At 40.6% G+C, this 25,622-nt stretch overlaps 1 protein-coding gene across 2 annotated transcripts in view; it reads right to left on the bottom strand.

Annotated features, from left to right (window-relative positions):
- LOC124111859 overlaps positions 1-24,625 on the bottom strand; it is a 53,577-nt gene extending 28,952 nt beyond the window's left edge. For both annotated transcript variants that reach the window (XM_048395686.1, XM_048395685.1), the window contains exons 1-2: positions 24,468-24,625; positions 5,896-6,116 (exon numbers count right to left, since the gene is read on the bottom strand). In XM_048395686.1, the coding sequence (XP_048251643.1) occupies positions 5,896-6,116; positions 24,468-24,549 (303 nt within the window). In that variant the 5' untranslated portion in view covers positions 24,550-24,625. The remainder of the gene's footprint in view (positions 1-5,895; positions 6,117-24,467) is intronic.
- Positions 24,626-25,622: the final 997 nt, after the last annotated feature.

Here is a 25,622-nt window from a genome sequence, read left to right as displayed (position 1 = left end):
TCAACCAGAAATATATTTATCAGTACTCACTACGGAAAACTTAAGAAAACAGTTAATTAAATATCGACTTGGTATGCTAGACCTATTTGTAAATGAAGGAAGAAAACTGTCCATTGAAAAAATGAAAAGAATTTGTCCATTGTGTTATCTAGAGATAGAAAATGAAATTCATTTTGTGTTTGTCTGTCGATTTTAAAATGATCTCCGAAAGAAATATATAAAAGATCATTTAATAGCAATGTCACCGATAAACGCCTTTGTAGTTATGCTGACGACAAAGAACGAATCAAATATTAAATCTTTCTCTTTATATTAAGCATGCATTAGCCAAAAGAAATGAATTAATCAAACAACGTGTATATCCCAGTGTGTAACGTATATAGAGGTTATCACGCGAGTGTGTTTGGGGATGGTAAATATCCTGCATTAGGAATAAACATTGTATTTAGCGAGCCTTGGCGAGCTAAATACATAGTGTTTATTCCTAATACAGGATATCTACCATCCCAAAACACACAAGCGTGATAACCTCTTTATCATATAATGTCATTCTTTAATTCTGTGCTTCAAAACCGCTTTCGCTCTCTCACAAACATTACCGAAACATTGCGAATTTTCCTGGAATGCGCGCATTAATATTTATAACGTCACAGGGTAAGTTATGTGTCAGTCGGACAATGACAGTAGCCAATATAGTTCAAACTGAAATATGTTTCTTATACAGTGGTGAAGCAACATATACGCAAAACAACAGTTGTTTCTAATTGCCTTTCGCAGGAATCAATCGGTCTGTCCTCTAGAGTAACTGCCCCTTGTCAAAGGGAAGCTACTCTAATCCTAGTCTATGAGACGTCACGGCCACGGTCAGACGTTGTTTACAGTCGGTCTGTCCTGTCATAACGTTAAGAAGTGTAGTCAGATGTACAGACACCGACAAAACGAAACAAGGTAACAATTCAAACATATTTCGGCCAAATCCAACTATTTTAATTAGTGGAGAAGGTTTCAAGCCGGAGAGGTCTACAAGCACAGATATGGCTACTGATCCCGCTTGCCAAGGCCTCGTGCCCTCGCAAAATTGTTTCGAAATTTATATCTCCAAAGTTGCCAAAACTTATAAAATGCCTTAGCTACGCCACAGTTAGACACTGATTTTCAGTATATTAGACTGTTCTTTTGATAATGATAGCAATTATTCCTGTAGTTTATCTAGATTCCCGATGGTTAATTCTGACTCGATCGCCGAATGACGATGGCGACGCCATGTTTGTTTAAAAACAGTGAAAGTAGTCCCTACTTGACCTTTGATATTTGCATCTCTATCCGCATATGACCCAAACGGATATCGTTTTCATCCGTTGGCTTTATCCTGCCGAGAAACCTACCCATTATATGATAAATGATTGTATCTACATGCCTAACTCTTTCTTGTATATGGGCCGGTGGCCTTTTGTACAATAAACTTCTTTTGACTTTGACTTTGAATCATAAAAAAGGACAACACTATACAACACTATACATAACAATAACATGATAAAAACGAGCTATAGATCGCAAGCCACTGAAGGTAGATCATACTGGGGACCATGGAGACTTACAGTACTTTTGCTACCTGCATGGACCCCAGCCGGACTTACATCATCCCTTCAGGTGTTTGCGATTATTGGCAGAGTTTGCCCAACATATACGCTTAAAAAAGGAAACGCAAAGTCAGATTTGTGTGAGGTAGGAAAATATATTTATACGAGGAACAGTACAAGGTATTTAGCCAAAATGTTGTGGAGAGAACGCTTGGTGATTGTAGTCATCTCAGTTATCGATACACAGGAAAAGTCACAACCCCAGACGTTGGCTTTTGCGTTGCAGGCCGAGTGGGCTACCATTCCCCAGGATGTGATTCGCATACCCGTCTCTTCCATGGGCAGAAGATGTCAGGCCGCTATCGATTACAACGACAAACGCGTTATTGTTGGTAGCCCACTAGGCCTGCAACGCAAAAGTCAATGTCTGGGGTTGTGGTTGAGTCGGCGTAGCCGTCTATCCAATTCATCCCACGGGTGCTGTGTAGGGTTTCAAATCCGTGGATCTTTAGGTCCAGGGGAGAAAAACAACGTTGTTGTTGTGTAGGCAGGCTCTTGTGATCCGTGCTGTATGCGGTCGAGCGTTGTCCTGCTGGAATACACCGTTGCCGTTGGCTGCAATAGGGAGGACTGCAATGGGAGAATTTCGTTGATGTATCGTTGCGCCGTAAGATTGCACTGGATATGGACCAAACCTGTCCTGCCATGATGAGAGATAACCGCCCACATCATAACGCTACCCCCACAAAACCTGTCCACTTCCTGTACGCAGTCTCCGGCGTAACGTTCTCCCCGACGTCTGTAAACCCGTGCTCTTCCATCCACTCGACTGAGTAATCTTGATTCGTTGTTGAACATGACACTTGCCTTCGCAGATGTGGCCATACCCTCTGTTGACGACACCAATGCAGCCGTTGTTGACGATGTTGTCGAGTAAATATGACTCGTCGAACAGGACGACTTGCTCGTAGACCTGCTGCTCTTAAACAGTTTCGTACGGTCTGGTCGGAGATTCTGCGCAGTCCGGGTATTTGGGATGCGGTTGAGGTGGCTGTGGTCGTCCTTTCACGTTGGTGGCGCAGTCGGATGTAGCGATCTTAGGCGGGGATGTTTACTCTTGGTCGTCCAGACCTTGGCCGATCACGTATTGACCCATGCTGTTGAAACCGATCCCATAGCATTTTGATGGTGATTGGCGCTACTTTGAAAACCCTGGCTATGACGTTGTTTCTTTGCACTTTTGTTAATCTTGGCATGTTGTTCGATTGATGCAGATGCCAGGCAATCCCAAACCCTGCACTTTAATACCGTTCATAGTGCTGCTGCACGTGCCGTGCGTGCAGCTCCATGGCCCTTTTGTTAATGGACTGGGTGCGTTTTTTTCCGAATCGTACGTGTTTCCCGACTAATGGTTTGCATGTCCTTGTTGTGATCTTTTTTATCCAGGATATATGTCACTGACAATTTAACACATTAAACCTTCATTTTGCACCTCTTTGTCCACTAATTTTGCTTTTATGGCCAAGAATATCCGTCTAGCGTTTCTTTTCTTGAAGAGTATATGTTAGATTGCTAGATTATATTTGTCAATTGTGTAATATATAGAAATTGTATGGTTTGTTTATAATTAAATATTCTTAGTAGCAAAACTGAGTTGAGTCCTTCCTTTTTGTTACTTGGGGTACTGTGTCACTCGTAACATACACTCCAGTTTGTTACTCACCAGCTATATGTTGTTACATAGGTACGTCGTCCCCACTGTGTTACTCAACAAATAAGCAATTCAACTCACACAGGAACGCTATCCCCACAGCTAGATATTGACATGTTCTCACATAGGTACGTTCTCCCCACTGTTTTACCAGCTAGATATTGACATATTCTCACATAGGTACGTTCTCCCCACTGTTTTACCAGCTAGATATTGACAGGTTCTCACATAGGTACGTTCTCCCCACTGTTTTACCAGCTAGATATTGACATGTTCTCACCTAGGTACGTTCTCCCCACTGTTCTTCTCAAGAGCTAGATATTGACATATTCTCAGATAGGTACGTCCTCTCGACTGTTTTACCGGCTAGATATTGACATAATCTCACATAGGTACGTCCTCTCGACTGTTTTACCGGCTAGATATTGACATATTCTCACATAGGTACGTCCTCTCGACTTTTTTACCGGCTAGATATTGACATGTTCTCACATAGGTACGTCCTCTCGACTGTTTTACCGGCTAGATATTGACATGTTCACACATAGGTACGTCCTCTCGACTGTTTTACCGGCTAGATATTGACATATTCTCACATAGGTACGTCCTCTCGACTGTTTTACCGGCTAGATATTGACATATTCTCACATAGGTACGTCCTCTCGACTGTTTTACCGGCTAGATATTGACATATTCTCACATAGGTACGTTCTCCCAACTGTTTTACCGGCTAGATATTGACATATTCTCACATAGGTACGTTCTCCCCATTGTTTTACCAGCTAGATATCGACATATTCTCACATAGGTACGTTCTCCCCATTGTTTTACCAGCTAGATATCGACAGGTTCTCACATAGGTACGTTCTCCCCACTGTTTTACCAGCTAGATATTGACATGTTCTCACCTAGGTACGTTCTCCCCACTGTTCTTCTCAAGAGCTAGATATTGACATATTCTCAGATAGGTACGTCCTCTCGACTGTTTTACCGGCTAGATATTGACATAATCTCACATAGGTACGTCCTCTCGACTGTTTTACCGGCTAGATATTGACATATTCTCTCATAGGTACGTCCTCTCGACTGTTTTACCGGCTAGATATTGACATGTTCTCACATAGGTACGTCCTCTCGACTGTTTTACCGGCTAGATATTGACATATTCTCACATAGGTACGTCCTCTCGACTGTTTTACCGGCTAGATATTGACATATTCTCACATAGGTACGTCCTCTCGACTGTTTTACCGGCTAGATATTGACATATTCTCACATAGGTACGTCCTCTCGACTGTTTTACCGGCTAGATATTGACATATTCTCACATAGGTACGTCCTCTCGACTGTTTTACCGGCTAGATATTGACATATTCTCACATAGGTACGTCCTCTCGACTGTTTTACCGGCTAGATATTGACATATTCTCACATAGGTACGTCCTCTCGACTGTTTTACCGGCTAGATATTGACATGTTCTCACATAGGTACGTCCTCTCGACTGTTTTACCGGCTAGATATTGACATATTCTCACATAGGTACGTCCTCTCGACTGTTTTACCGGCTAGATATTGACATATTCTCACATAGGTACGTCCTCTCGACTGTTTTAGCGGCTAGATATTGACATATTCTCACATAGGTACGTCCTCTCGACTGTTTTACCGGCTAGATATTGACATATTCTCACATAGGTACGTCCTCTCGACTGTTTTACCAGCTAGATATTGACATGTTCTCAGATAGGTACGTCCTCTCGACTGTTTTACCAGCTAGATATTGACATATTCTCACATAGGTACGTCCTCTCGACTGTTTTACCGGCTAGATATTGACATAATCTCACATAGGTACGTCCTCTCGACTGTTTTACCGGCTAGATATTGACATATTCTCACATAGGTACGTCCTCTCGACTGTTTTACCGGCTAGATATTGACATGTTCTCACATAGGTACGTCCTCTCGACTGTTTTACCGGCTAGATATTGACATGTTCTCAGATAGGTACGTCCTCTCGACTGTTTTACCGGCTAGATATTGACATATTCTCACATAGGTACGTCCTCTCGACTGTTTTACCGGCTAGATATTGACATATTCTCACATAGGTACGTCCTCTCGACTGTTTTACCAGCTAGATATTGACATATTCTCACATAGGTACGTTCTCCCCATTGTTTTACCAGCTAGATATTGACATATTCTCACATAGGTACGTTCTCCCCATTGTTTTACCAGCTAGATATTGACATATTCTCACATAGGTACGTTCTCCCCATTGTTTTACCAGCTAGATATTGACATATTCTCACATAGGTACGTTCTCCCCATTGTTTTACCAGCTAGATATTGACATATTCTCACATAGGTACGTTCTCCCCATTGTTTTACCAGCTAGATATCGACATATTCTCACATAGGTACGTTCTCCCCATTGTTTTACCAGCTAGATATCGACATGTTCTCACATAGGTACGTTCTCCCCATTGTTTTACCAGCTAGATATCGACATGTTCTCACATAGGTACGTTCTCCCCATTGTTTTACCAGCTAGATATCGACATGTTCTCACATAGGTACTACACCCAACGGTTACTCACCAGCTTGATATTGGCTTGTTCCCACATCGGTACGATCCTGCTCTTGAAGTGGGTGTGGCATCTGGGTGATGTACGAAGGGATGTACACTGGGGCTTGATCATCCACGGAATGATGGGGTTGTCGTGGTACACGGCGTCATTCATCCAGGTCTGGTAGGCAGAGATCCGGTTGTCAGCCTGGACACGGAACACCAGGATCCAATCATCTATCCGGACCAGATCTGGAATGATAGCCCGACAGTATTGCATATGGTTTACTGTCGTGTTTACTTTGAACACAGTGTTTATCTTTCACCTTCCTTAACTATCCACAGAACAGATCTTCAGACTTTGTACGATCAACTGCCGGAGCCCTGTATCATCAATAAACGGTCATAATCCCCCATGGGGAAGTACTGATACTCATGACATCAATTACTGGATTGTCTGGTCCAGACTCGATTATTTACAGATCGCTGTCATATAACTGGAATATTGATGAGTGCAGCGTTAAACAACAAACAAACTAACCAACTGATACAAATAAGGGAAAAGTCCTTGAAGATTTTATATCAAACAATGATTTATGCATGTTTTCAATGATAGATCTTACCTGCATCCCTCACTTCCCTTGATATTTGACTGACAGATTCAAATATTTAAAAAAGTTCAAATAGTCGGTCCATGATGACCTTTGTGGATGTGACCATTTTCCAACAATACTTTCAACTATCAATCCGTGTGACGAACCACGGCACTCGTGAAGAGCAACCTCCTCGTGGTGAGTGCTGGGTAGCGCTAATAGCTCTTCCCCCGTGTGGAACCGGGGTAGAATACTTCCACAGCACCCCATTGCTGGTCGTAAGAGGCGACCAAAGTGGGCAGCCCGTTTGCCGTGGGTTGCGTCCCTGTGTCGGCGGAGGACGGGAGTCTGGTGGTTGAGGGCACTGGTTCCAGGAATAGTGTTCCTTTGCCCAATACACCACTTTGACCCTTACTTCGCCTAGACGGGTGGTAAGATGGGCCCGGTCTTATCAATCGGCTGGTCATGCCAAGCCCTGAGCACCTTCCATTTTGCTCACTGTTCTCACTATTCCGGCTTGGAAATTTATATCTATCATTGACTTGTTTCAGTTTATGACAGAACTGTTTTATGTGAATATATATGTCTATTGTTATTTTGTACTATTTGACATATTCAAAATTTGCCTAGATGCCAATGCCAGAAGGCGGTGGCTCATGGGCCAATCCGGTGGATTTATTGATCTTTGATTAGTACTTCTGCTTGAGTATACCCTCCTGGTATCCTTGGTGCCGTCTGTTGGAGATCCACAGACGTGTGGCATCGTCCACGTAGACACTCCATGGTGGGTGGGGAGCTAGGAGGGTGAAACACATTTAATACTACCATGGCACCACCACTAAAAAAACGCTCACACGAATCAGATGATTCGCTCTCTTCTGGAGATGAAGATTCTCCTCGAACACTCGTAAATCCTGATGCTTGGTCTCGATTTCTCGTCATGTCTGATCCGAATGGTGATCCACTCAAACTGAACCCATTTGCGATATCAAAGGGTATTGACGGTTTAGTTGGTGAAGTCAAGGAAATAAAGAAATTGCGATCTGGATCTCTATTGATCCAATGCAAAAAACAAATACAATCCCAAATTCTTCTGTCCACCAAATCTCTAGCTAATGTTCCTGTGGAGGTATCCCCTCACAGGACACTGAATAGTAGTAAAGGCATCGTTCGTGATATTGTACGATGCCTTTGTGATATGACAGAAACTGAAATTGTGAATGAATTACACTCCCAGGGAGTTACTGCTGTAAAACGTTTTACCGCAAAAAGAAATAACGAAATCACAAAAACAAACACTTATCTGTTTACTTTTTGTCTCCCGATTCGTCCAGACTCGCTGAAAGCTGGTTATTGCAACTTAAGAGTGGATACTTTTATCCCAAATCCCTTAAGGTGCTACACTTGCCAAAAATATGGCCATGGCTCGAAATCTTGCCATAATCCAGCTGCATGTTATCGGTGTGCTGGGACATGCGATGATAGTAATCTGTGTAACAAACCAACTAGCTGTGTCAACTGTTCAGGCAACCATCCTTCTTCTTCGAAAGACTGTCCTACGTGGAAACTACAGTCCAAAATATCAAAGATAAAGCATAAACGTAATATATCTTTTTTCGATGCAAAAAAGGTTGTTATTGCTCAGGAACAAGCAGGTCCGACATATTCTTCTGCTGTTTCTGCTTCTCTGCAGGTTTCTACCACGACTAAACATGTTTCATGTCAATCCATAGCTTGCCAGACTGATTACACGTGGGCCAAAACCTCTGGCCCAACGTTATTATCTACAGAAATGCAGGTGAGACAACTACAAGTAAACTCTACCTCCCAAACCTCACAGGTATTCACTCAATCAATGACACTTTGTCATATGGATGCAGACCAATCATCAAAAATAGTTTCTGAACAGTCTAAATCAGAAACAAATGTCAAACAAATTTCAACGAACAAACCAAAACCAAGAACCGAACAATCTAAAAGGTATCAGAGTGGCAGGGCCTCGAAAGGGGCAGAAAACAAGATCCAGCTATTTAACAAGTTTGGATCACTTGAGGACATGGATGTGTCCGACACGAGCCATCACAGGGCACATAGCTTGTCGCCCTCAAGGAAGGTGAGGGGTAGGTCCCCTGTCAATCCCCCTAAAAGATAGTGTTTACAACAAATATAGTACAGTGGAATTGTAGTGGATTAAAGACTAATTTTAATGAATTACATCTATTAGTCCAAGATTTTAATCCATCAGCATTCTGCTTACAAGAGACATATTTAAAGCAGACAGACCAATTTAACTTACGTCAGTTTAATGCGTATCATTCGTTTTCTCCTCCAGGTAATAGAGCCTCAGGAGGATCTTCAATCATTGTGCGACAGAATGTTATACACAGTCCTGTTGTGCTTAATACTAATCTGCAAGCCGTTGCAGTGCGACTTACTCTGCACATTGCATTTACACTGTGCTCTCTTTATATTCCACCGTCGTCAGCTCTCCAGCAGTCTGAACTTCAAAATCTCTACGATCAGCTCCCAAAGCCATGTATAATCATGGGTGATTTGAATGGACACAATCCACTCTGGGGTGGTACAAACACAAATGCTAAAGGTAAAGTACTTGAAGATTTTATAATAAATAATGATCTGTGTATCTTTAATGATGATGCACACACTTATCTGCATCCAGCAACTGGGATTTACTCTTCAATGGATTTGTCCCTTACTGATTCTAATCTACTCAATGATTTTGATTGGTCTGTCCACAATGATCTTTGTGGAAGTGACCACTTCCCAACTATCCTATCAGCTGTAAATCCGTCTGATGTTCCTCCTTCTACACGATGGAATTTTACAAAGGCCAACTGGTCTTTGTTTCAAACAATGTGCCAAACTGAAATAAAACCCGAATGTTTTACTGATGCTGACGATCCTATTCAGGATTTTTCTGATGTTTTAAATAGAATTGCTGACGAATGCATACCTAAATCCTCTACAATTCCACATATACGTAAACCATGGTTTAACCTCGAATGTAAACAGGCTAGAAAAGTGAGAAAAAAGGCAGAGAAATATTTTCGACGCCACCCAACTGTCCATAATTTAAATAAATTTAAAATGTTAAATGCTAAAGCTCGTCGAGCATTTAAACAGAATAAACGCCAATCTTGGCAAAGCTATGTCTCGAAAATAAATTCCCGTACTCCAATATCTAAGGTTTGGAATATGGTACAAAGGATTAAGGGCAAAGGTTCAAAATCTAGTGTTCATCATCTTAAGGATGGTGACACATTATTAACCGATAAAAGAGATATAGCGAATAAATTGGGAGAAACTCTTGCTCAACATTCTTCCTCATCAAATTATGCACCGAATTTTCAAAAATTTAAAGACCAACAAGAAAAAAAGAAAATTAATTTTAATTCTAATAATGGAGAGGATTACAACGAAGTTTTCTCCATCCATGAGCTGCATACCACCCTTGGGCAAGCTCATGATACTGCCACGGGTGCTGATAATATTCATTATCAGTTACTCAAACATTTACCCGAGTCATGCTTAGAAACTTTATTGACTATTTTTGATCACATCTGGACAACTGGGAATTTCCCTTCATCTTGGCGAAATGCCGTTGTTATTCCAATTCCAAAACCTGGCCGTGATCATACTGATCCTTCCAATTATAGGCCGATATCGCTTACTAGCTGTGTCTGTAAGACCATGGAAAGAATTGTAAATAACCGACTTATATGGTATTTAGAAACTAATACTCTTTTAACCAATATTCAATGTGGTTTTAGAAAAAATAGAAGTACAGTTGACCATTTGGTTAGACTGGAAACATTTGTGAAAAATGCTTTAATAAATAAACAACATGCGGTATCAATATTTTTCGATCTAGAAAAAGCGTATGATACCACCTGGAAACATTGAATTTTAAAAGATCTTTATGACATGGGTTTGAGAGGGCGTTTGCCAAATTTTGTGTCTCAATTTTTAACAGATAGAAATTTCCAGGTTCGTGTGGGATCCACCTTGTCTGATTTTTACGATCAAGATCAAGGTGTCCCACAAGGTAGCATATTATCGGTAACGTTGTTTAGCATAAAAATTAACAGTTTAGCTAAGGTTTTAAATGACTCTATTGACGGGTTTTTGTTTGTTGACGATTTTGATGTATCATGTCGGGGTAAAAATATGCACACGATTGAGAGACAATTGCAACTTTGTCTGAATAAAATCAATGTTTGGGCAGAGCAGAACGGATTCAAGTTTTCTAAATCTAAAACAAATTGTATTCATTTCTGTCGAAAATATAAACCGCATAAGGACCCTGATTTACATCTAGCTGGAACACCAATTAAAGTTGTCAAAGAAGCTAAATTTTTAGGAATTATTTTTGATCATCACCTTACCTTTTTACCACATATTAAATATTTGAAAGCTAAATGTCTGAAGGCACTAGATTTATTAAAGGTTGTTTCTAATTCCAAGTGGGGAGGTGATCAAACGACCCTCCTTCACTTATATAGATCACTTGTCCGTTCTAAGCTCGATTATGGCTCCATCATCTATGGTGGAGCCTGTAAAAGTAATCTTAAATTACTTGATCCCATACATCATCAGGGTCTGAGGCTTTGCCTTGGATCTTTCAGAACTTCTCCGATTGACAGTCTATATGTTGAGGCCGATGAGCCATCCCTGAAACAACGCCGTATCAAACTATCTCTACAGTACATCACAAAATTATATTCTAATCAGTCTAACCCTGCATATAGTTGTGTATTTAATCCTCTTTATGAGGATCTGTACGGTAAGAAGTCCTCTCTTATTCCGCCTCTCGGAATAAGAATAAAACCTTTCATTTCTGCTGCCGATATTAAACTTGAAATTATATCTCCTTTCCGCCAGCTTTCGTCTCCTCCTTGGCAATTGGTAAAGCCACAGGTGGATATTACCTTATCCAAACTAAAGAAGTCTGACACTAATCAATTACAATATCAACAAGAATACTATCAGTTAAGGTGTGACTATGATAATTATAAATCTATTTTTACTGATGGATCCAAGGACGGTGATGCTGTTGCCAGCGCCACCGTCATTGGATCCAGAACTATATCAACTAGATTACCGGATGAATCTTCAATTTTTACAGCTGAATCAAAAGCAATATTAACTGCTTTAGAATATATAAATAAACAATCTAAACATAAAGAATTCATTATATTTTCAGACTCCTTATCCTGTCTTCAGGCTATTAGAAATAATTCGTGTCAGCATCCCGTTTTACTCGATATCATAGAACTACATAATAACCTTGCGACTGGCCAATATGACATCGTTTTTTGTTGGTTACCCAGCCATGTTGGAATTGTTGGTAATACAATGGCTGATGCTGCTGCAAAAGCAGCTCTCAACAAATCTGTGACACCACTTCTGCTACCATACAGTGATTATAAACCTGTCATTAGATCTTACATCAAAGATCTGATGCAGAAGAAGTGGGACGCCCAAGTGGGTATAAATAAATTACATGCAATAAAAGCAAATATCGATTACACCTACTTGGGTTGTCAGTCCAGATTTGAAGAGGTCATTTTAAGACGATGTCGTATTGGCCATTCAAGGTACACTCATGAATATATTTTAAAAGGTGAAGATCCTCCATTTTGCATCCCTTGTGATGAGAGAATCACGGTCAAGCATGTCCTGCTTGACTGTGTTGATTTTTCCATCACAAGGGATAAGTATTTCAAAGTTTCATCGCTAAAGGATCTTTTTAATCACGTGAGTAGTCATTTAATTATTGGGTTTTTAAAAGAAATAGAATTATTACATAAATTTTGATGCTATGTTCTGTAAATAATACATATTTTAGTATTGGTAGCGGAAAAATTGTTAACTGAGATTGTTTGTGGCTTTACCCTTGATGGGGGTTGAAGTAGTGTAAAATGATTGTCCCCCTGAGAGGGTATGTCAGACCACGTCATTCAAAGTAATGTTTTTTTCACCACAATTTTAATCGTAGAATATATGTTCATTTATTCTGGCTACATTTGTCATTAATCGCCAACAGCGGAAGGGATGATGTAAATCCGGCTGGGGTCCATGCAGGTAGCAAAAGTACTGTAAGTCCCCATGGACCCTAGCATGGTGATCTACCTTCAGCTGCTGGCGATCTATAGCCCTTTTTTATATTGTACCGTAATTTCTAGTGCTATCTTTTTTATAGTTGTATGCTAGTTTTAAATAATAAACTGTGATATTCTAGTAATTTTACTGTCCATCGATGACAGGTTTTAATTTAGTTAAAAATGTATGTATTCAAATTGTCACATTTTTCGTCACGATATGGCTCGAATATTGCCGATGTGACTTAAAACATTAACTCACTCACTCTGACGAACCACGTTCAACAAGGTGAAACTGGCCTTTATTACAAACACTATGTTCAGAAAAATTAATACCTGGCAGTTTCAGGAATGTTCCTGATCCTATACAATATATTCAGATATACGAAATTATATTTAAGACTAAAGCATTCCTAAGTCCTCTGCAAAACCTCATTTACATAAACCAAGGTTTCATAGTGATTGTTAACAAGCTGAGAAATATTTCCGCCAACATCCAACTGTCCACAACTTGATTAATGTTAAATCAAAACAAGACGTCCCTCTAAACAAAACAAACATCAATCCTGGAGGAACTATGCATCAACATTTAATTCTCGCACACCAATGTCCAAGGTGTGGAACTTGACTCAAAAGATTTAGGGCAAAGGATCAAAATCTTGAGTACACAATCTCAAAGATGGTATTACAATGTTTACTTCAAAATCAGAAATTGCGATCAAGCTTGGTGAACATTTGCAATGAGCGAAAAAACCCTTTCCATATCCAGTAGAAATCTCTGCATGAAGCAGAGTCGATTGTACAATTCCGACTATATAATGAGCATATGTTTTTGAATCACTATCAAACAGTAATGATACCTGCAGCAAACCATTCCTCGTCTTCCAACTATAACCCTCAACTTCAGGGGTTTCAAAAACAGCAGGAAAAGAAAAAAATCAATTCTAACTCTGATAATGGTCAGGAGTACAACGAAACAGTTTTACTCCATAAATTATATACTGCCCTAGGGCAATCTCATGACACTGCAGCAGGAGCCGACAACATCCACTATCAGCTCCTGAAACTCTTGCCCGATTCATGTTAAGAAACGCTACTTCATATATTTGATGAAATATGGACAACTGGAAATTTGCCTCCTTCGTGGCCAAATGAGATGTTAAATGTTAACTCATTCACTGACTGTAAGTCTTATGGAGTTGATGACGAGAATGGATATCAACACGAGCACTATCCCTGGGGACGTTGTGCAGGGTTATGTTTGGGTAACAAACCACGAACCGCCCTCGGTCCTATTCCACACAATAAATGCCTGTCAGGGATTACCCCCCATGAGTAAACAACTGAAGGCGTCTTCAGTGTTGTTACTAAGGTGACGTAAGTTGTGGATGTGCAGACAGAAAAAAATACGTTGTGTATCACAAACCCAGAGGCAGAAGCAGGCAGACTGGGCGTTGGCCGATCATCATGAGCATTGAAATTGCTGACTTTACACGGAAAGTACTGATATGATTCAACTGTGTCTGTTCAGGAGATCATCCTACTGTTTTTTTTTAATTTGATGTAGTCACACGGAAGAGTAGATTATGTTACTCTTATATTAATATGGAACCGAGCGCTCCACTCTACTATGACGGCGATAGCACTTTGAAAACGGTACTCTCTTGCAACGCATACACACGGTACAAAGGTCCCCTGTCTTAGAAATTCCGAAAATGGGTCACAGGTATTTATAAATGTAACAAATATTACTAAAGTTCAACATTAAAACACCCATAGTCTTGATTAGTTCAGGGGTTTTTAAAAACAAGTTGAGAAATAAACATCGAAACTTGTAACAAGGATACATGTTTTAATTTCATCGCAACCTGCTGTGCTCTGTTGGGCCTCACCAAGTTATTTCTTGGAAATTGAAATATAATTTCCCATTTCAGGGGTGACAGGTTGTAGAAATAGTTTTTTAAATGCTGAACACATATATTTCCCCAACAAAATTTATGAATTAATATTAAACTATTTATTTTACATGTGTAAGTCTTATATTTTAGTTAGCTATGACCCCCAGTAAAGAATACCAATTCAAAATAAATGCCTCTCAACCCCTATCTTGAATGTGGGAAAACTTGACCTACATCAGTTACTTTCGGACCCGTGAAGATCCGGGGTAGAATAATTCTTCGGCAACCCATGCTTGCCGTAAAAGGCGACTATGCTTGTCGTAAGAGGCGACTAACGGGATCGGGTGTCAGGCTCGGTGACTTGGTTGATGCATGTCATCGATCCCAATTGCGTGGATCAATGTTCATGATGTCAATCACTGGATTGTCTGGTCCAGACTCGGCAAAGTTACAGACCGCCGTCATATAGTTGGAATATTGCTGAGTGCGGCGTTAAACAACAAACAAACAAAACATCAGTTACTTACCACACAACTGTAAATATTGTTGTTTACTCTCTGTGTGCCTCTGACAACTTACACGAAGCAAGATGTCGAAGATAACAACCCGATCTATGGTGTGGTTCAACATTAACCTGCATATTTACTGGGTTTGTGTTATAGAACAACGTGATTGCTCACGATTTCACGGCATTCGACGCCAGTGTGTGAAAAAAAGCGACAAAACCCTTTCCATATCCCATACAAATCTCCGCATAAAAGCAGAGTCGAAAGTACGATTCCGAGAATATCCTAAGCATGTGTTTATGAGTCACTATCAAATAGTGAGAATACCAGGTTTGCGAAAAGTGGGGCGTATCCTGCCCCACCGGTGGAACCCACCATAAATTCATGCAAAGGCAAGTCAATTGTTCACCTGCAAAAACACGGAACATATGGTACAAGTCAAAATAGGAAATTGCATCGGACATCATTTTTTGTCCCTGATACGTCAAATTCGGTCCGGTTTGTAAAATAGATTCTTTCAAATCAGAATTGTCGCTGGCGCTGGTGATATCTTAAAGAAATCACTGTCGAGCGTAGATTCGATACTGGTGGCGGACCAATCTAATTATCAGTCCACCAGCAGAAACATGGATCTAGTTCAAGTAAAAATAAAGTCAATATCACTTTTTTTACAGCGTAACATATTCCATACCTATGCCTGCTTTCCACAGTAGAGTTACTTTATTCATTTGATGCCCGTCATGACAGTTATGTTGAATCTACTTGGAATTTTAAATTCCCGTAATGTAAAGCCTGGAAATGAAAATTATAGCCAGGGCTCTATATACAACTAGTGTATTCGTCCCAAAAGATGTTTTGATATCGACGTGCCATATGTTATTTGTAGAATCATATTGCTCCGGTAAATTTATAGTTAAGACTGCCCCCTTTTATTTTGTTAAAAATTTACACAACTAACGATCCAGCAGAGCGAGGTTTAATTTGGGACGAAACAGAAGTTCTTCAATACCTGACGTCATGACAGAAATCGATATCTGAAATATTGCCGATGTGACGATAAATCTAAACTCACTCACTCATGACAAGAAAAGTGAAGCCACTATGTACTTCTTTAGCGAGGAACTCTTAACTTTAATGTAATTATTTGGGCCAAAGACTTGCTCGATCTTAAATTGTGGACGTTGGCCTTAACACCTTTATAACAGCCGGGCATGTAGCAATCCTCTAATGTATGATTGTCGAAAGACATTGAAACGAATATCTCTACAATCAACGAAAACACGACAGATCATTTAGCTATTCATTATTTCAAACGTGTATCTGTATCAGAGTATCTGTCTTACCTTTATGGCAGGTGCAAGACGTCCCCTGTATCTATGCACAGAGTATCTATCTTACCTTTATGGCAGGTGCAAGACGTCCCCTGTATCTATGCACAGAGTATCTATCTTACCTTTATGGCAGGTGCAAGACGTCCCCTGTATCTATGCACAGAGTATCTATCTTACCTTTATGGCAGGTGCAAGACGTCCCCTGTATCTATGCACAGCGTATCTGTCTTACCTTTATGGCAGGTGCAAGACGTTCCCTGTTTCTATGCACATAGTATCAGTCTTACCTTTATGGCAGGTGCAGGACGTCCCCTGTATCTATGCACAGAGTATCAGTCTTACTTTTATGGCAGGTGCAAGACGTTCCCTGTTTCTATGCACATAGTATCAGTCTTACCTTTGTGGCAGGTGCAAGACGTCCCCTGTATCTATGCACAGCGTATCTGTCTTACCTTTATGGCAGGTGCAAGACGTCCCCTGTATCTATGTACAGAGTATCTGTCTTACCTTTATGGCAGGTGCAAGACGTCCCCTGTAGCTATGCACAGAGTATCTGTCTTACCTCTATGGCAGGTGCAAGACGTCCCCTGTATCTATGTACAGAGTATCTGTCTTACCTTTAGGCACTCGTGAAGGGCAACCTCCTCGTGGTGAGTGCTGGGTAGCGCTAATAGCTCTTCCCCCGTGTGGACTCGGGGCAGAATTTGTCCACAGCACCCCATTGCTGGTCGTATGAGGCGACCGAATTGGGCAACCTGTTTGCCGTGGGTTGCGCCCCTGTGTCGGTGGAGGACGGGATTCTGGTGGTTGAGGGCAATGGAGCCAGGAACAGTGTTCCTTTTGCCCAACACACCACTTCGACCCTTACTTCACCTAGACGGGTGGTAGAATTGGCCCGATTCTATCAATCGGCTGGTCACGCCATGCCCTGCGCATGGATACGTGTCACTTTTGATATATCCTATCAAACCATTTTTGATGTTGAAATCTGAACATCTATCAATGCAAATCTTAATATTGCCTAGAGTCCTATGCCAGAAGGCGGTGGCTCATGGGCCAATCTGGTGATGTCAACCTCCGAATAATATATGTCTCCAATGTTCTGTCATGGGCCGAACCAGCTGGACATTTCTTTTGGTAGACAAATGTAGCTATTCGTGTTGTAATTGCTGGAGTATACCACCCCTGTAGCCCTGGTGTTGCAGCATGGCTTCCACTGTAGCACCGTCCTTGTAGACACTCCATGGTGGGTGGGGAGCGGGGGTGCTGAATCCTATTACTTACATCATGGCTCAAACACACTCTGGTTCCAGTAGAAATGACAAAAAGAGGCGGCTAGAGGCTGATCTTCTTACATCTAATGAAGAAGTTTCAGTTTTAAGGCAACAAGAAACTTGGGCAAGGTTTATCGTCATTGAATCATCCGATGGAGGGCCTCTCAAGCTCAATCCGTTCCTAGTATCAAAAACAATACAATCTATTTGTGGAGAAGTTAAGAACGTTTCACGTCTCCGAGGCGGCTCGCTCCTTGTGGAGTGTGAGCGGAGACAGCAATCACTCAATTTATTACAACAAAAACAGTTTGCAAACGTCAGTGTTGCTGTCTCGGCACACAAAACACTCAACTCCAGTAGAGGCATTGTTAGAGATAGAGCCAGATGTCTAACTGACATGTCTGAGGAGGAGATAGTTGGTGAACTTACAGATCAAAATGTAACTTCTGTCAAGCGCTTCACTTTCAAGAAACATGACGGTGGAATAGAACCAAGCAATACGTACTTGTTTACTTTTGCTTCCTGTACTGTGCCCAAATCAATAAAAGCTGGTTATTTTAATATCGGAGTGGAGGTGTATGTCCCCAATCCACTCCGGTGTTATACCTGTCAAAAATTTGGACACGGTTCCAAATCTTGCAATCATGCTCCACGTTGTCATCGTTGTAGTGAGGATCACCAAAGCTCCGACTGCAGTAACGATCCTAAATGCGCAAATTGCGATGGTGCACATCTATCATCTTCGAAGTCATGCCCTGAGTGGCAATTACAATCAAAAATTCTCAAGTTGAAATACGAAAACAATATTTCATTCTTTGAAGCAAAAAAGCGTATTCTCAGCCAGACTCCGTCTAAACACTCTCCTACTATCACCTACTCAGCTACTGTCTCAAAGAAATCAAACACTGTTTCTGTATCCTGTCAAACTGATCTGACTTGGACTAAGTCTGACAAACCCGTTCAAACTGTTGTACCGCCTCATACTTCTAACAGTCAGTCCAATGTCGCAACATCTTCCTCTCAGACAGTGAGTCTGTCACAACCAGAAGTTATCCAACCAGCTGTTGATGAAGATAAATATGTTGAATTGTCAAACAAACAAAAAAAGCGTCTAAATCGGCGACAAATAGCTCAAATCCCCTCTACTGTAGAGGTTCACAACTCCTTTGACCCTCTGGAGATGGAAGTGACTCCATCTTCAGAACTCAGAAATAGGAGTCCATCCTCCTCACGTGGACGTGAGAGATCCCCCATAGAACCTCCATGACTAATTCACCTAAATTAATTCAGTGGAATTGCAGAGGACTTAGGAATAATTTTAATGAAATTCAATTATTAGCACAAGATTATCAACCATCAGCATTTAGTTTGCAGGAAACTTATCTTAAGAATACTGATAAATTTGAAATGCGTCAGTACAATTCATATCATTCTTTTTCCCCACCAGGTGATAAAGCCACTGGGGGTGCTTCAATTTTGGTGAGGCAGGGCATTATCCACAGCCCTGTTTCTCTTAACTGTAATCTTCAGGCTGTTGCTGTCCGTCTTACCTTACACATAACCTTCACACTTTGTTCATTGTATATTTCTCCATCCTCGAATCTTCAGCAGTCCGATCTTCAGGATTTATTTGACCAGCTCCCTCAGCCTTGTATCATCATGGGTGATCTTAATGGACATAACCCTCTATGGGGAAGTTCCAACACTAACAATAAAGGGAAAATCCTTGAAGATTTTATTTCTAATAATAATCTATGCATATTCAATGACGGCTCGACCACATATTTACATCCTGCAACTGGTACCTATTCTGCATTAGATCTGTCAATCACAGATTCTAACATATATAATGAATTTGAATGGTCAGTCCATGATGACCTTTGTGGAAGTGATCATTTTCCCACTGTCATTACAACTGTACATCCCACTGATGTTCCACCGTCCACACGATGGAATTTTTCCAAAGCCAATTGGCCATTATTTCAGACCATATGTACTGACAAATTGAAGCCAAACCTTTTCATGGATGTACCTGATCCAATTCAATCGTTCTCTGACAAACTGAAGAGCATAGCTGATGAAACTATTCCTAAGTCCTCTGTGAACCCACATATTCGGAAACCATGGTTTACTGACGACTGCAAACAAGCTAGGAAGCGTAGGAAGAAGGCAGAGAATTATTTTCGACGCCATCCTACTGTACATAATTTAAACAATTTGAAAATCAATTCTGCCAAGGCTCGACGAACATTTAAACACAATAAACGTCAGTCTTGGAAGAACTATGTTTCTAAAATCAATTCTCGCACGCCTATGTCAAAGGTATGGAATATGATCCAAAAAATCAAAGGCAAAGGTTCCAAACCTAGTATTCGTCATCTAAAAGATGACAATAATTTATTGACTGAAAAATCAGATATTGCAAATAAATTGGGCGAAACTTTAGCTAAACATTCTTCTTCGTCAAATTATAATCCACAGTTTCAGAAATATCAACAACAACAAGAGAAGAAAAACGTTAATTTTAACTCTGACAATGGCGAAGACTATAATGAAGTTTTTTCACTAAATGAACTACACACTGCTTTAGCACAAGCTCATGATACTGCAACTGGTGCTGATGATATTCATTATCAGCTCTTAACACATTTGCCTGAATCTTGTCTCACAACACTACTGAATATTTTTGATGATATTTGGACAACAGGACATTTTCCTCCTTCATGGAGAAATGCTATAGTTGTACCCATACCAAAACCTGGCAGGGACCATACAGACCCATCAAATTATCGACCAATTTCATTAACTAGCTGTGTTTGTAAAACCATGGAGCGCATGGTAAATAATCGATTAGTTTGGTTTTTAGAAACCAATAATCTGATAAGTAACATCCAATGCGGTTTCCGAAAAAACCGAAGTACAATTGACCATTTGATTCGTTTAGAATCATTTATTAAAAATGCTTTTATAAACAAACAGCATGCTGTATCAATCTTTTTCGATCTTGAAAAAGCTTATGATACCACTTGGAAGCATGGTATTTTAAAAGATTTACATGACTTTGGTTTAAGAGGGCGCTTGCCTCACTTTGTATCACAGTTTTTAACTGACAGACAATTTCAAGTTCGTGTTGGATCCACCCTGTCTGATCATTATAATCAGGATCAGGGGGTTCCACAGGGCAGTATTTTGTCTGTCACTTTGTTTAGCATCAAAATAAATAGTTTATCTAAAGTATTAAATGACTCAGTAGATGGGTCATTGTTTGTGGATGATTTTAATATTTCATGTCGTGGTAAAAATATGCATACCATTGAAAGACAGTTACAGTTGTGTCTTAATAAAATTAATAAATGGTGTCTTGAGAATGGATTTAAGTTTTCACAGACCAAAACAAATTGTATTCATTTCTGTCGGAAATATAAACTCCATAAAGATCCAGAACTCTCTTTAGATGGCACTCCAATTAAGGTTGTCAAAGAAGCCAAATTTTTGGGATTAATTTTCGACCACCATTTGACGTTTTTGCCACATATCAAATATTTAAAGACTAAATGCCTGAAGGCCCTCGATCTATTAAAAGTCGTCTCGAACTCTAAGTGGGGAGGGGATCAGACGACCCTCCTTCACCTTTATAGATCATTGATTCGTTCTAAATTAGATTATGGCTCCATTGTCTATGCTGGAGCTTGCAAGAGTAATTTAAAAAAGCTAGATTCAATCCACCACCAAGGACTCAGACTGTGCCTTGGTGCTTTTAGAACTTCTCCTGTTGACAGTCTCTATGTCGAGGCTGATGAACTCTCTTTGAAACAACGCCGTGTTAAATTGTCTCTTCAATATATCACTAAATTACACTCTAATCCTTCTAATCCTGCTTATGACTCCGTTTTTCAACCCCTATATGAAGAGCTGTTTCAGAAAAAAACAAAGCTGATTCCACCACTTGGAATTCGGATGAAATCTCATATTATTGCTGCAAATATAGATCTTGATATTATCTCACCGTATCGTCTCTTGTCTACTCCTCCCTGGCAGCTGGTGAGGCCAGAAGTAGATGTTTCTCTAGCCCGTTTTATTAAATCTGACACCAATCAACTTATATATCAACAGGAATATGTACAATTAAGAAATAAATATGACACCCACCGTTCAATCTTTACTGATGGATCCAAGGATGGTGGCAAGGTGGCATGTGCCACTGTCGTTGGATCAAAACATTTCTCATCTAGAATACCAGACACTAGCTCTATTTTCACTGCTGAGGCCAATGCTCTTCTTACAGCCTTAAAATACATTCAACGACAGTCTGCATATAAACAATTTATCATCTTTTCTGATTCTTTGTCTTGTCTTCAGGCACTGAAAAAAGTCTCTTCTAATCATCCAATTATTTTAAACATTTTAGAACTTTATAATGATCTTTCAACTGGCCAATACGACATCGTCTTTTGTTGGTTGCCCAGTCATGTGGGCATAAAAGGCAACACAATGGCTGATGCTGCAGCTAAAGCAGCACTCAACAAATCTGTGACACCACTTCTTCTTCCCTACAGTGACTATAAACCTGTTATCCGTTCTTACATCAGAAATCTAATGCAGAAGAAGTGGGACACCCAAGTGGGTATAAATAAATTACATGCAATCAAACCAAATATCGGTTATACCTACTTGGGTTGTCAGTCCAGGTTTGAAGAGGTCATTATGCGACGATGTCGTATTGGCCATTCAAGATATACACATGAGTATCTATTGAAAGGTGAGGATCCTCCGTTTTGCATCCCTTGTGATGAAAGAATCACAGTCAAACATGTCCTGCTTGACTGTATTGATTTTGCCATCACAAGGGATAACTATTTCAAATCTACATCTCTAAAGGATCTTTTTAATGGTATCAGTTGGCATTTAATTGTTGGATTTTTAAAAGAAATAGAACTTATTGATAAATTTTGATTGTGTACATAGTTGAATTTTATAATATTGGTAGTGTTTAATGAGTAACAGAGATGGTTAGTGGCTGTATCCTCAAAGGGGGTTGAAGTAGTGTAAAATTATTGTCCCCCTGAGAGGTTATGTAAGACCACGTCCTAAAAGTACGTTTATTCATACCACTGTTTTTAAACGTAGTATATTTGTTTTGTTTTAATTATGGCTTAATTGCGTACCATCGCCAGCTGCTTAAGGGATGGTGTAAATCCTGCTGGGGAGCCATGCAGGTAGCAGAAGTATTGTAAGTCCCCACGGGCCCCAGTTAGGTGGCCTCACTTTGGTTGCTGGCGATCTCTAGCCCGATTTTTATAATGTATTGTTGAATAATAGGTTATTCTTTTAATTGTTCTAAACTAGTTTTACTTATAAACTGTGATATGCTAGTTGTTCTACTGTCCGTCGATGACAGGTGTTTTATTCTCATGTCAGTATATTAAATGTTCTCGTCACGATATGGCTGAAATATTGCCGATGTGACGTAAAGCTTTAACTCACTCACTCACTCACTGTCTTACCTTTATGGCAGGTGCAAGACGTCCCCTGTATCTATGTACAGAGTATCAGTCTTACCTTTATGGCAGGTGCAAGACGTTCCCTGTTTCTATGCACAGAGTATCAGTCTTACCTTTATGGCAGGTGCAAGACGTTCCCTGTTTCTATGCACAGAGTATCTGTCTTACCTTTATGGCAGGTGCAAGACGTCCCCTGTATCTATGCACAGCGTATCTGTCTTACCTTTATGGCAGGTGCAAGACGTTCCCTGTTTCTATGCACATAGTATCAGTCTTACCTTTATGGCAGGTGCAGGACGTCCCCTGTATCTATGCACAGAGTATCAGTCTTACTTTTATGGCAGGTGCAAGACGTTCCCTGTTTCTATGCACATAGTATCAGTCTTACCTTTGTGGCAGGTGCAAGACGTCCCCTGTATCTATGCACAGCGTATCTGTCTTACCTTTATGGCAGGTGCAAGACGTCCCCTGTATCTATGTACAGAGTATCTGTCTTACCTTTATGGCAGGTGCAAGACGTCCCCTGTAGCTATGCACAGAGTATCTGTCTTACCTCTATGGCAGGTGCAAGACGTCCCCTGTATCTATGTACAGAGTATCTGTCTTACCTTTATGGCAGGTGCAAGACGTCCCCTGTATCTATGTACAGAGTATCAGTCTTACCTTTATGGCAGGTGCAAGACGTTCCCTGTTTCTATGCACAGAGTATCAGTCTTACCTTTATGGCAGGTGCAAGACGTTCCCTGTTTCTATGCACAGAGTATCTGTCTTACCTTTATGGCAGGTGCAAGACGTCCCCTGTATCTATGCACAGAGTATCTGTCTTACCTTTATGGCAGGTGCAAGACGTTCCCTGTTTCTATGCACAGAGTATCTGTCTTACCTTTATGGCAGGTGCAAGACGTCCCCTGTATCTATGTACAGAGTATCAGTCTTACCTTTATGACAGGTGCAAGACGTCCCCTGTTTCTATGCACAGCGTATCAGTCTTACCTTTATGGCACGTGCAAGACGTCCCCTGTATCTATGTACAGAGTATCAGTCTTACCTTTATGGCAGGTGCAAGACGTCTCCTGTATCCATGTACAGAGTATCTGTCTTACCTTTATGGCAGGTGCAAGACGTCCCCTGTATCTATGTACAGAGTATCTGTCTTACCTTTATGGCAGGTGCAAGACGTCCCCTGTTTCTATGCACATAGTATCTATCTTACCTTTATGGCAGGTGCAAGACGTCCCCTGTTTCTATGCACATAGTATCTATCTTACCTTTATGGCAGGTGCAAGACGTCCCCTGTTTCTATGCACATAGTATCTATCTTACCTTTATGGCAGGTGCAAGACGTCCCCTGTTTCTATGCACATAGTATCTATCTTACCTTTATGGCAGGTGCAGGACGTCCCCTGTTTCAGGGAGGAGACTGCAGTGACCAGACAGAGTAACAGTACAACGGCGACCATCTTGCAGGGAGTTGTGTGATAACATGGCCGCCGGTGGCTTCATATACACTGCTTTATCTATACTGCCTGTGAACCTGTTGCATGTTTGATGATAGCTGACTCTACAGCACATACAATGTCAAACACGCTCACGGTGACAAGTTTGTAACACGTTTGTTTTGAAGGTGTTGCACACTGTGTCGGTTCTATAGATTGCATCCTGCTGCAAATATCATGTCCCGATCTGCTGATTGCTTTTGACAAGTCCTTGTTAGAACGTGTATGTTATCTGCGTTTGGAATCAGATATACCTGATGATATTCTATCACTGGATTCAAAATGGAATAAACACATCCGGCACCAGAAACTGAGAGGAGGACGAATACAGTCTATCAATTTTGTTCAAGCAGTGAAATTGTCTTAAATATCCCCAGATATTTAGTCGCCATAGTTTTACCGAGACAAGTCAGTCATTATTCCCCGTCCAAAACAAAAGGGAAAACAGAAAGGGCTCCGTCTATTCTACCGTATGTGCTCCAGTAACGAAACATAAGTAAGAAAAGACGGATCCCTTTCTGTTTCCCTTTTTCTTCGGGGCGGGGAAAAATGACTGACTTGTCTCAGTAAAACTGTAGTGACTAGATATCTAGGGACACCAGATATAGCAGCAGTGCCACCGAGCACCTCTCCTGTTAGTTGAGATAGAATATTTAACATGATGTTGTTCAGGGCTGTACCCATGATCAGCAACGTGTCACGAGCGAGGTGTAAACAGAGTACATAAATACATTTTAACAATGCAAACAATCCAACATGTTCGGTGAGAGGTGATATGATTTGACTAAACATCGCTCGCACGTTTTCTCCCTGACACGTTGGTTGAGACCTTTCTTGATTTTTGGAATTATCCGTAAGATGTTGAAAAAAAATGAAGTTGCCTGCCACAAAAATTACATTGTTCCAAATTGTTTTTCTTTAGAATAATCATGCTCAGAGTTGTAAATAAAGAGATGTAGCTGATAAGCTGATAAGCTGATAAGCTATCTAATCCCAATACAAAGTCCCTCCCCCTCCCCCTGATCGTATTCCCACTG

This window comes from Haliotis rufescens, unplaced genomic scaffold, assembly GCF_023055435.1.
Source record: "Haliotis rufescens isolate VD_foot unplaced genomic scaffold, xgHalRufe1.0.p SCAF_14, whole genome shotgun sequence".
NCBI classification, from domain to species: domain Eukaryota; kingdom Metazoa; phylum Mollusca; class Gastropoda; order Lepetellida; family Haliotidae; genus Haliotis; species Haliotis rufescens.
The sequence above is the reverse complement of the archived record's forward strand: the minus strand, read 5'-3'. Positions and strand labels throughout refer to the sequence as shown.